General features: G+C 41.3%; 2 protein-coding genes across 2 annotated transcripts in view; one reads left to right on the top strand and one right to left on the bottom strand.

Moving 5' to 3' along the window:
• The window catches only part of GFM1 (G elongation factor mitochondrial 1), a 24222-nt gene that overhangs the window by 5836 nt on the left and 6515 nt on the right, over positions 1-11871 (bottom strand). Inside the window, exons 6-12 of the mRNA XM_035890000.1 lie at positions 10860-11014; positions 9827-9911; positions 8639-8776; positions 7872-7973; positions 7185-7241; positions 6640-6777; positions 5577-5659 (exon numbers count right to left, since the gene is read on the bottom strand). Of these exons, the coding sequence (XP_035745893.1) occupies positions 5577-5659; positions 6640-6777; positions 7185-7241; positions 7872-7973; positions 8639-8776; positions 9827-9911; positions 10860-11014 (758 nt within the window). The remainder of the gene's footprint in view (positions 1-5576; positions 5660-6639; positions 6778-7184; positions 7242-7871; positions 7974-8638; positions 8777-9826; positions 9912-10859; positions 11015-11871) is intronic.
• Positions 730-5569, top strand: LXN (latexin). Its single transcript, XM_009634313.2, has 6 exons — positions 730-753; positions 833-895; positions 1477-1651; positions 2269-2405; positions 4072-4134; positions 5237-5569. Exons 1-6 carry the CDS (start codon positions 730-732, stop codon positions 5330-5332), a joined length of 558 nt encoding a protein of 185 aa, XP_009632608.1. The 3' UTR covers positions 5333-5569.

Below are 11871 nucleotides of genomic sequence, written 5' to 3'. Positions count from 1 at the left end.
CATCCCACAGCGCGGTCTTCTCGCGCCTGCCGCTGCTGCCACGTGCCACTCTTGCGGCCGAAAACTCTGGTCACCCATCCAACAGCCACCCAAGGGCGTCCCGTCCCATCCCGCAGCGCGTGGCCACGCAGGCGTCGGCCTTGCGAGGGCTGTTGGAGCGCGGCCCGTTGATGAGTTGCCCTTGGGTTAACAGCCGGGCAGGTCTGCCCCGCCTGCGCCCCGCTGCCAAACCCGCGTCGTGTTCTCTCGCCTGTGCCCACAACGCTGCTGCAGGAACCGTGCCCCGCGCCCTGCCCTGGTGTCCACCCAGGCACGGGTGCCTGCCGAGCCTCCCCGCTTGCGCTTTCCCTGACGACGGGACAGACCTCGCCCCTGACCTGCTCCAGATTTGCTGGTAAACCTGCCGGAACAGGGGTTATCGCAAAACTAACCTGCTTGAACAAGTCACCGTTGTAGATACCCAAAAAATACACGACGTGATGCAATTCATAACAAAGTGCAAGGTGGACTTAACATAAGGAACCAAATTAACGAACCGTCTTATCTCAGTATTTAAGCAAGCAGCACGTTATTGCACATAATCATACGGGGAGCCCAAATACGGCAATCAAGTAGCGTACAAGATTAGGAACGGACAAGAAGGCGCTCATCGGGTGCTGCACCAGGTGCATATGAACACAGCGGGAAGAAAGAAACGATCGTCCTAGCGCTGTACGGGCCCTGCAGAGGATGGCGCCGCTGCAGCGTTGCACTGTAACTAGAATATTTTCCACAACGCCAAGTGAAGTCAACATTTTACAAAATAAACCTTCTTAATGTTTTCCTTATTTAGGACATCGATGATGTCGGGCATAAGTACCATCTGGAATTGGTGTTAGAAGACATCCTTGACAAAGTGAGTTCAGATTTATTTAATTAATACATTTGGTGGGCAGAAGTTGGTACTACTGATGTGTAATAAAAAGCCAACGCTTTATGCTGCTGATCCTGGCTGGGGCCAGTGGACACACACAATGCTTGGGTGTCGATTCAGATTTTTCTATACTGCACATCAGGGGGGGAAGGCTTAATTTTACCGAAAGGGAACCCCATTTTCTACACCATAAAAGCCCTGAATATCTGGTGCCTACCACTGTGACAGAAGAAAAGCTTGAGGGATGACGAGGACACTAAAGTGTCATTCAAATTCAGATTGAAGTTATCTGAACCCCTGAGGCCAACTGCATAGCACAAGTGACATTCTGCACCACAAACACTGCCCTTTCTACCGCTGCAGAGAGAAAACTGCCCTTATAGTCACAGAAATACTGTGAATTTAACCCTGTCTTAAATAATGACAAATCTCTATGGACCAGACTCAGAGAAAACAGCAACTACATAAAGAAAAAAAAAACCAAAACATTTTGTAAGTGCAAATTACCAATATTATGCCTGTATTTAATGAAATATTAATACACATAATTAACTCTGTAACAGGACAGTACTGTTAACTGCACTGCTGAGGTTCTTTATCATCTGGGCAACAAAAACATTGCTCCAGATGTGCAATTCACAATTGAAGGAGAACTTAAGAACACAGATGAAGCAGATAACATATTCTACAATCGAATCAAGAGCCTGGAAAAAGAGCTTGTGGCAGAAAACATACCAGGTACCAAGAAGGGGTCTGGGTGAGAAGGAAGTTTTTGAGACAGTGTTCTCCATGGCCAGAAGCAAACCTGAGCTCAACTGGTGGTGGTCCATGATCTACACGGGAGCCCCTTCCACACAAGCCAGGGCCGATGGGGGAATCAGGCCATTAGCCCTGCTCTGAATACGTGCTGCTTCACTCTCTCTTATCCACGCTGGTGTGTCAATCACAACACTATTAAATTTATTCACTGCTTCTGAAATCCCGAACCAATACGTGATTTGCATGGGATTGTTCTTGGAAGCCACCTGCTACCGCTACCTCTTCCTTTACCAGCGTCCCGCTCCCTGTTTGTACATCAGACACCCCGACTGTAGTACTAGGGTCTGCTCTTGCTTTAGAGCAACACCTGTCTTGAAGACTTTATGGAATATATATTAACGGAAAGAAGTGGGAGGAAAACAGACACAGTGGCAATGTCGCTGCTATTCCAAGATTATATGGAAGGTCTCTGACACAGCAAGGAACGCAAGCAAGTGACTTTAGCACCAAACCCTACTATTAGGTGATAAGGTTCTGTTAATGGCTGCAACTCCATGAATCTTACTTAATGTATATTATTAATTTTGTTTTGCCAGACAGCCATGGCAACGTGTCCCCAGAAATGGAGCCCATCCATCTGCTAGCGTGGGTCGCCTCTGGCTATGTCATATGGCAGAACTCAACCGAAAACACCAAGTTCCAACTTGCCCAAATTAAACATGTGAAGCAAGTGGTAAGTTACTATCAGTGCCCTGCAATAAAAAAAGTATTTAGGAGCTAAGCAGTTGTGCATGTACTGGACTACAGCTGAAGCCAACTTCTTAAGCAAGAAACCCCAATTGTGTCTGAACTTCTTGGTCCAGTTCATTTTTAAGCCAGCATTTGCCTTTTGTTCCACCCGCCCTATTTCTCTAGCAAATCATGAAGGCTTTCACTGATGGCTTTATTTTGGATCACTACTCCTCTTTATAAATTTTTCTTATAGAAACTCTGTCTTCTTGGCAAGAGCAGTACTCTATGCTTATGTAGTTATGAAAATGGACTCTTCCACTTGGAGGTCATCACGTTCATTATAGTTTTATATTACTTTCCTGCCTTTCATCTCTGATGTAAGCCCAGCTGACAGTACTCTTGCATCTGCATAACACGCACTGGAATACTGTTGTTTATCTCTTGATCTACACCATGATCTAGCAATCAGTCACAGTAATACTGCGTGACACCTCTGCGATAGCCGTGTCTAGGCAAATAGCAACAGGCTGCACCTCAAATTCAATAAAATACAATCTACATTGCTTTTGTTTGCAGTACTGCAGTCTCTATCCATCTGCTAGTTCACGTCAAAATGCTAATCAAGAAAGAAAATATCAATTTAATTCCACTCTCAGTATTAGCTTTTTTACTCTGTCGTTCCCAAACTTACTTTTACTATTTTTTTTTGGGGGGTGGGCAGGGGGAAGGAGGGGAGAGAAGAGAGAAAACCTAAAACTAGTTTGTAGAAAATATACTGTGAGTTAAGAATAACTCCTAAAGGGATGGTCAACTTTAAATTCAAGGAAGTTTAGTATGTAAGCTAGAACAAAGAAGCAGGACTTCGTATTTAGAAAACCCAAGATATTGGGAGTCTTCAGAACAGACTTTGAGAGCCCCAACATTTGGCCACTCAGAACAGCCAGTGAATTCCCATGAATTTCTAGGTATGAAGGAAAAGCAGAAACTCATTCTGGGAGCATGATTTGTTAACGTTTTGCTCCCTCTGATGGCTGTCTGAAAGCAGTTCACAGATGCTGCAGGGCTGTGCACAAGCAAGATTGTAAAACCCCCTTTAACAAACCAGATGAATTTAAGGATAAGGCAGACAGAAGACTATTAAACTAAACCAACTGTCATCTCTCCCTAGTAATTTTCTTCCTTTTCTTTTCCCTGAAGAACAGATAGATAAGGAGAATGCTCTCAAGGCCAGTGGGTATTCTGTCGCTCACACAATCCCTGGTAACTTGTTATCCACTATCAGGCCTCCGGAGCACGTTCCAAGTCTTATCCTATTGACAGTTTCATTTAGGACTATTTGGGTTAAATTGACACCTTGTAGAATCAGGTGTTCCCAAATGAGTTCCTGAAGTTGAGATATATCTAGCTTCTTTAAGGGGGGAATTAGCACAGTTTTAGGTTTCACATTCGGTCTCTCAGATGCAATTTTGGAATTCACAGGAATACAACACAGTATCTTTTTGTTTTGTTATAACAACTAAACTCCATCTGCTTTATACGTTAACACGAGCTGCCAGTTTCATCTGAAATATATCAGAGAACTTTTATGATAACCAAAGAGAACTGATTCACTTCTTTTAAGGTGGGGAGAAGCCCTAGATTCAGCCCTTTTCATCTTGTCTTTGCAGAAAAGAAGTGATGAGTATCTTGAATTTGACTACTTGATTCTACTTCACGAAATGGTGTCTCAGGTAAAGTCTTCTTTCTAAAAAGCCTTTTTTTTTTTTTTTTTTTAAAGACTGCCAACTGCATAACCTCCAACTCAGACATGCAGAGGTTAGGGCAACAATCACTATCTGCCTCAGCATTACCGGCTTCTGCCCCTATGCAGGCAGGAGACAACAGGTCTCCAACTCGTATCAGTAGACAGTGATTTTCAGCTATTCCTGGGCCTTCTTGGGAATGGCAGAGGCTCAATACACTGGTCATTCACAGCTCCCTCCTCTTGGGAGATACAATTGCCAAATTGGCCAGGGCTAAAGGGAAAAAGCAGCTGCCAGCATCCTGGACTGCTTAACTGCATTCCAGCTGGAGCTGCGGAGTGCCTCTACGCTAAAGGACAGCAGTGGTGGACCAGCACACAGAGGCATCGTCTACCCCAGTAGTTCACACAAGAAAGCAGCAGAAACTTTGGTTCCCAAAACAGTATTTGCATTGTATGCTATTCCCCATCATAATTTTGCAATCTGAACAAGTGTTTTCATTAGAAAAAGGCAGAAAATTTGAAAGAGAAGTTCCTGATTGTGCAGCCTCCTGTTACAGATCATCCACTGATAACAATCGGAGATCTCACTCCCAGCTCTAGCTCCACTCCTTCCTACCCAACTGCACTCTCAGTTAAGTTGGAGCATCTATAGTGGTTTTAGTTCCTACGTTTTCTATGAAGACATAATTAATGAAAAGCAGTAGCTAGCTAATGGCAGGACAAAACCTGGTTCTTCATTGTACTCTGTTTGGTGAAGGGCAGGTATCCCAAAATACCAATAGCACTAACAGTAAGGGTAATCCAACATAGACATGCTTGAGCTGCAAAACTTGCCTAGATGAAGGAAAAAAAAAAATGTAGTTGCAGCAGCATGGAGCACAAAACAGGCTGAAAAAAGCTTGCAGGAGAACTTCAGGTACTTGGACAGCTCAACAGGACTGCGTGTTGTAGTGCCTACCCTGCACTGGTGCTTGATCAACCTATTTATAATCAGCCTGGATACAGCTGTATTACTGCAGTCAATTCCTGTTCAGCATTGTTAAAGAAAATACCTTCTCACTTTCTACAGTTTTATTTTCTACCCGCAGGAGATCATTCCCTGGCAAATGACAGTTCTCTGGCACCCACAGCATGGCGTTCAAGTAACACAGGACAGCCGTCAGCCAAAACATGCATCGGAGTAACAGGTCACCTGATATTGCAATGGAAGGAGCTGAAATGCTCCAGTAAGCGTTTGAAGGGAGGGCAGATAAGTTGATGAGGGTGGATATGCAATCAAGGTACAAAGAAAAAAGTCCTTCCTCAATTAAACTTTTCCTATGCATTGAGCTTTGATCTGATAATCCAGAAGGCACTTTGCCTGCTACGTAACCAAATTCTGCATCAAAATAAATTTTAAAAACTTCTGTTGCCAGAATGGATACTTACGGTACAGGTGCGGAGATGTTCTCCCTAAAGGCAACTTTTGGCTTTCCCATGGTGCAAGGGCAACCATACTCCCTTTCCATTCGCTGCAGAAAAAAAAACCAGAACGAAATACAGAGTTGTTCCGTTGGAGCAACAGAATGGATATTATTTTATTTACAGATCTTTCTGAAATGAGAAACTTAATTAGGGCTAGCCAGTTTTTTGGCTTGGGGTTGGATTGATTTTTGGGGTCTTGGTGGGCGGGTTTTTTGTTGTTTTTTCTTAAATGCCACAAATTATTCGCTGTCATTCTGCAGTCAGTCTTGTTTAGGGCTTATAGCTTCAGATACAGGAAAAGGGAACAGCATTAATTATTTTACTCAAGTTTAAGTTTTTCAAGACAAAAAGCTATCTTTTCTTCATCTTGTCAACGTTTCAGATACATCTACTGTGTTAGACTAAAATGAAGTATAGATGTCAACTTGAAAGAAACAAATAAATCACTGTAAGTAACTATTCCCTCCAGCCTGCATCATCTCTTATTATGGAATGATACATTTAAAAACACAGAAACAGAACATTTCTGTCTCCTGTAGAAAATGGCTAGCAGTAAAATTCATTATAAGCAAAGGCTGCTAAAGCAAAGTATAGTGCTTAATACAATTTTTTTACGGATTTGAAGCAAAAAGTAAAATATTGCAGGCAAAAGTTTAATTTAAATAGATTACAAGCCTTCAAAATAGAACCACTGGAGAGAAAGAATCTTCAAAAGTTGACTAAAAAGTTAAGCTCTTCCTGAAGTGGCTAGCATTGTTCATGTTAATGCCACAGTGCTTCCTGCTAGGAAGATCTCAAAATAGTTGTCACACGAGGATCCTGATTTACACTAAAGCAAGTGGAGTTGTACATCTCCAAACATCTTGTAAACTTGACGTGTGCTTACGCACCCCATTACAAAATAGGGCACAAAGGCTGGCACCAGCCCATCTGCAGACAGATTTTGGTCTCAGACAGAAAGGAAGGAGAATTCTTGGTTGGGAAAACAGTCAAAAGCAGAGTCCATGGAACCTGCTTTCCAAATTACCTGGGCATAGATTTCCAAGTGCAGTTCCCCCATTCCAGAAACAATGGTCTCTTTGCTCTCATCATCAAAATGGATTCTAAAAGTGGGATCTTCCCTTGTAAACCGGTTCAGGCCTTTTGAAAATTTATCAAAGTCATTCTGAAAAACAATTACACACACCAGAAGACATTAACTCAACATCCAGAAGTCACACAACAAAAAGGCGTCAAATTTTCCAATCCACTGCTTAGCAATTCTACTCTCATGAAGTGATTTTCTGAAGCACAGACATACATTTTTAACTCTTATTTATCCCTTCAGTTACTCCCAAGTCCTCATTTATCCACCCATGTCAAAGACATACATCTTCTTTACAGCTAAGTGATGCCATCTAATGCAATCACACGCTGAGTTATCTGAATATCTTCTTAAGTACTTTGGATGGAACATTTTAAAACACTGCTCATTTTTGTCTATGGTTCCACATTTAATTGCTAACCTGCATAAAATTCTAAAAGCAGCGAAGGAAAGGTAACTCAGAAAAAGGTTGATTCATAGGCTCCTACCTTGTTGGAAGGCTTCATAGCTACTGAAATGACAGGATCAGGGATGTGAATTGATTCCTGCAACGGCCATAAAAGAAGAGATCATACAACCGAGTTCCACTACACCCGGTAATGTTATTTCTCCAGAAACGTTTGGTCACAACAACTCTGGGTTACAAACAGCGATGACCTTTCTACTTACCTAGCTTGTATCATAGCGTAACAAAATCATGTAACTCTCCTGAGGATTACTACAAGGCTATAACATAACACACACTGTACTGCCAACCACGTTATTTCCAACATTGCTTCCTAGATGCGAAGTGATCTCTGGATTTCACACTAGTTAGAAGACTCTGCTTCCTATCAGATTTTGTAAATATATATATGTAACTAAAACGGATGTATTTAAACACATACACAAATACATAGCTTAATATTTTGGGGTAATGGCATCCACAGCACAGAACAGTTTGCTAAGACTGAAGTAACACATTGGATATCAAGCGTCGTAAACAGGTGTCTCTCTTGTACACACCATACTTTATATATTCAGGCTCCTTAAGGTATAACAAAACATCACAAAAAATATTTGCAGTTGCATACACATCAAAAAATATTTAACCTGAAAAAATGATTACAAACTTCTACATCAAAATCCTGGTAAATTCCAATGCATGAGGCATATAAATGAAAAGGTGTACTCACCATGGAAATGTCCGTACTAGTTTTATCCGTGAACGTATCCCCACTAGCACAATCAATTCCAAACAATGCACATATGTCTCCTGCATAAACTTCACTTACATCCTTAAGAAAGAAAAGTTTACCATTTAGATAACACTGAAAGATCTATTACAAACTACACGTAGTTTTAAGAAGATACATAAATACTGCATTTAAAAGCTTTAAGCTAAGCTCCTTTGAAAATTCCAGCTTTGATAAAATGCTCTGTAAATCTTCCATCTCTTTCTTCAAAGCACAAAAAGGAAACCTCAACTCGGGTGGATGTGAAGCAAGCAACATAGTAAGTTTCAGGCAGTCCTGACCCAGCTATAGAGTTCAGGAATCTTAAACATGAAAGTGTAATATTTACAGCAGTCTGAGAACCAATTTTTAATTTAAGAATTGTATTCAATAATCACATGGAAGAAAACTTTTTTTATATATTTTGCCAATCCTATTTCCCCTCTCCCAGAAGTATGGAATGTGGGGGATAACGCTCTCTTTGGCTGTCACCTCAAAGCTGTTTTATAATGCATCCTGGGCAAAGATTCTTCCACTTCAGTGGAAATAATGCACTAGAGATCATTCCAGTTTCTTGTAGAGCTCTATTAAGCGCTACGGGCAAGTATGAATTAACAGCAAAAGCAGAAATTTGACATATCATCATTCAGAGATAGTTGACAAGCACGAAGCTTGTTTAGTAAGAGTGGTTCAAAAGGCAATCCATGTGGATTGTACCTCTCGCTCACCTCCATGTTGTCTGAATGCATACGGACAAGTCTTTGCACACGCACTCTCTTCCCAGTCCTGGTGTTATAGATGTAATCAGATTTTTTCAGCATCCCTTGATAAACTCGAATATAGGTTAACTGCCCAAAACGGCCAGCCTGGAATCAAAGTTCATTAAAAATCAGATATAATCATTCTGGGAGACAAGAACACTACAAGCACGATCTTGGCGTTGACTGTCTTCAATTTATGCATTAGATGTGTAAATGAAGCTTTTTTTAACATAGTCTCAGCTTTCACTTGGCTCTGGAACGGAACTTGGCCATCTTCCAGCAATTCTCTGTTTCACCAATTTTACCAGTCCTAAACCTTCCCAACAGAGGCATAGGTTAGCTAGTAATTCGGCCAGTCACTTTCCACATGAAAAATCTAAACTGCTACTCTCTAAGCAGCAAACAACTTGTTTGGTAAAAACTGTGTGCTTCTCCCTCTCAACTCTCTTATGTTCTGTTGTTTTCAACTTCAAACAAAACCAGGATTTCTTCTCTGAAAGTATTTGAAATAAGCCAACAAATCCCCCAGGTTTTGACTAAGAAAATCGTGAAGAATTTGAGGCACATAACCCATTTTATAACTTCCAAATTTGGCAATGTTTGATACATCTGTGGATTTTGTGGTTGAAACCAGTTCTTTTAAAGGAAGTTAAATTTAAATTGAATTTAAACAAACTGATTTTAAAATTCATTCCACATAAATTTTGGTAGTACCATCTGTTTGGACTCACTCTGCTTTCTACTCAAATCACAAATAACGAATCTGGATACCTCCTTTCCTCCTTCAGGGTTAACACAATGTGAGTACAACTTTTGAAGTCCCTCTGCGGAGGTCAGATACTGGTACCATGGGAAACTTGAAAGCAATTGAATAAAGTCAGCGAGGTAATGTTCTGGGTATCCATTCTCTAGATACTTTCAGTTTAGCTTTACCATACAGACGGTGACCAAGTAAAAAAGCCTTCACATGCACAAATAGATACACTCAAAACACAAAGCTTTTCCCCAAAAAGGAAAGGCATTTCCCAGGCATCAGTGACAAGCCATCAATAGCTCGGTGCAAGTAGGACTTGAGTACACCACCAACTCTTGCAGGAAATGTTCTGCTTCTCTACTGGTTTTGCTGCATTAAAAAGGGAAATATTAACAGCTTACCTCCAGTTTAAAAGCAAGGCCGATAAAAGGTTGGGAATCATCTCTAGTGGAGTTCAATAGGAACTTGGTTTTGTCCTCAGAATCCCTTAAAAACAAGGACGGAGAGGGAGTTTATGTTATGAAGCAAGCATGGCAGCCTCCTCTAAACAGGAGCCCCAACTTAGAAAAGTCCCAAAGGCCTTCAGCTTCACAGGTTTATAATAAAGACTTAAAGATGCTCACATATGTAGCTGCTATATGCTCAGAGAGCATTTCAGAGAAACTGCAGATCCCAGAAAGGAGGTTGAAACTGTGACAAATACCACTAGTCCTTCATATCACCCAACTATTTTGCCATGAAAGCAATTAATCATACACTCACGAGCAAATCCAGCTTTAGAGTGAAGAGTCATTGCGGTAACTCTTCTGACAGTGCTCATGAGCCACGTGAGAAGTTTTAGTCTACCCTAGCAGGCAGACCTTAGAGGCAGCAAGAGGCACAGCAGCAGTGAGGACTCAATGAGTCAGGTAATTGCTGGAGAAAAAGTCATAAACTATATTTATTAGCATAATTCTATTTAGCTATCGTTATATTGTCTGAACAACTCAAACATATTAAGAAGACCTAATGGCTACCCCTAAGCCATGACTGGAATAGTTAAGAGCTGGCTCTAATGTTGGGTTTCATGCTTCTTAATTGTGAAGGCACATCTACTTCAACAAACACATCCAAAGAATAAAACATTGTTTACACATTGCAGATGTGCTCTCTTCTCTACAGTAGGCACGGTTTTGAGGGTAACCATTAATTTCTAAAGAACTATCTCATGAGATATTAATTTTTTTAATGTGTATTAAAAATACCAGTATAAACAGTAACCCTCAAATGAGAAATGAGCTTTCTTTGTTTTGGAAGTTGGTGCAAAATTTGGTGGCATTGTTTAATACAAATGGTAAACAAGCATGTATTTTGTTAGTAATGTTTCCTGCTACATATGACATTGCTTTGAAACCCGATTCCAAGACCACTTCATATGCTCATGAATATACTTACCCCTGGTTAAGAATAGCATAGTTCTCAACCTCTGAAGGATTGGGAAGGTATTCCAGGACAGCATCCAGCAAGGGCTGTACTCCTTTGTTTTTTAACGCACTTCCCACAAGTACTGGGGTAAAGGACTTCTTCAGTGTTGCTCTTCTGATTGCAAGCTGAAAAATACCAGAGCATTACTCTCCTGCAACAACTTCAGCAGCCTGATGCAGTACCAGCCAAGCAGTGGTCCAGATTCTCTCTCTTTGCTGGTCACCTCTGCTCCTGGAGTAAAGTAGCTGCTCCCACACAGTCTCCTGTACAATTCCCTAAACAAGCACTCCGCGTTAAACCTACTAACTGGAATACTAAAGGAGTGCGAGATTCTCCCCCCTGCCATCTTAAATTCAACTTAAAAATGAAAACGCCTAAGATAAATATAACGATAATCCTAAAATACTCAGAAAAAGTTTCTTCACCCTCTGCTGGTAAAGTCAGGACTCTTCATTGCTGTTTTAAACTTCTCATTCCCCCTATTTAGTTGTTTTGGGAAACTATACACATTTAAATTTGTGAAAGATAAGATGCTTCAATATCTTTAAGCTACAGAAAACTCTTCTGAAAGAGGAAGTTAGGCATGGAAGGGATACTTGGGTAAGTGCCAAGCTCAATGAATCATCATTTTTTGATGAAGAAAGTTTTAAAAGCACAATAGAAGAACCCATTCACATTCATCCACAGACCCGCTGAAGCTGTACCAACTGTCTTGGGAATCTTTCCAGGATGTCCTAGCAAACGGAGCAAGATAAACTAACTGCACAGTAATCTCATGCTTCTTCAGTGCCTTTCACCCAAGCATCACACGACGTTGCAACGCACAACTGAGCACCAACAGCTTCCGTAACAGTGATCATAGCTGTCTTCCATAAAGGCGGACAGCAGCTATTTGCCCCCCTCCCCACCCTGCAATTGATTACTGAAGCCAAGATTGCCGCCTCCGTTTCACCTCTCCCTGCCACTAGAGGATGCCAGTTCC

The sequence above is a fragment of the Egretta garzetta genome, unplaced genomic scaffold (genome assembly GCF_000687185.1).
Source record: "Egretta garzetta isolate BGI_Z169 unplaced genomic scaffold, ASM68718v1 scaffold172, whole genome shotgun sequence".
Classification (NCBI taxonomy): Eukaryota; Metazoa; Chordata; class Aves; order Pelecaniformes; family Ardeidae; genus Egretta; species Egretta garzetta.
Note: the sequence above shows the minus strand (reverse complement) of the source record. Positions and strands in the feature narration are given on the sequence as shown.

Excerpts from the sequence above, each read along its gene's own strand:
- LXN (XM_009634313.2), top strand. The coding sequence starts at position 730 with ATGGCGCCGCTGCAGCGTTGCACT. Across the intron at positions 754-832 it reads CGCCGCTGCAGCGTTGCACT|GACATCGATGATGTCGGGCA; the intron begins GTAACTAGAATA and ends TTCCTTATTTAG. Across the intron at positions 2,406-4,071 it reads TTAAACATGTGAAGCAAGTG|AAAAGAAGTGATGAGTATCT; the intron begins GTAAGTTACTAT and ends TTGTCTTTGCAG.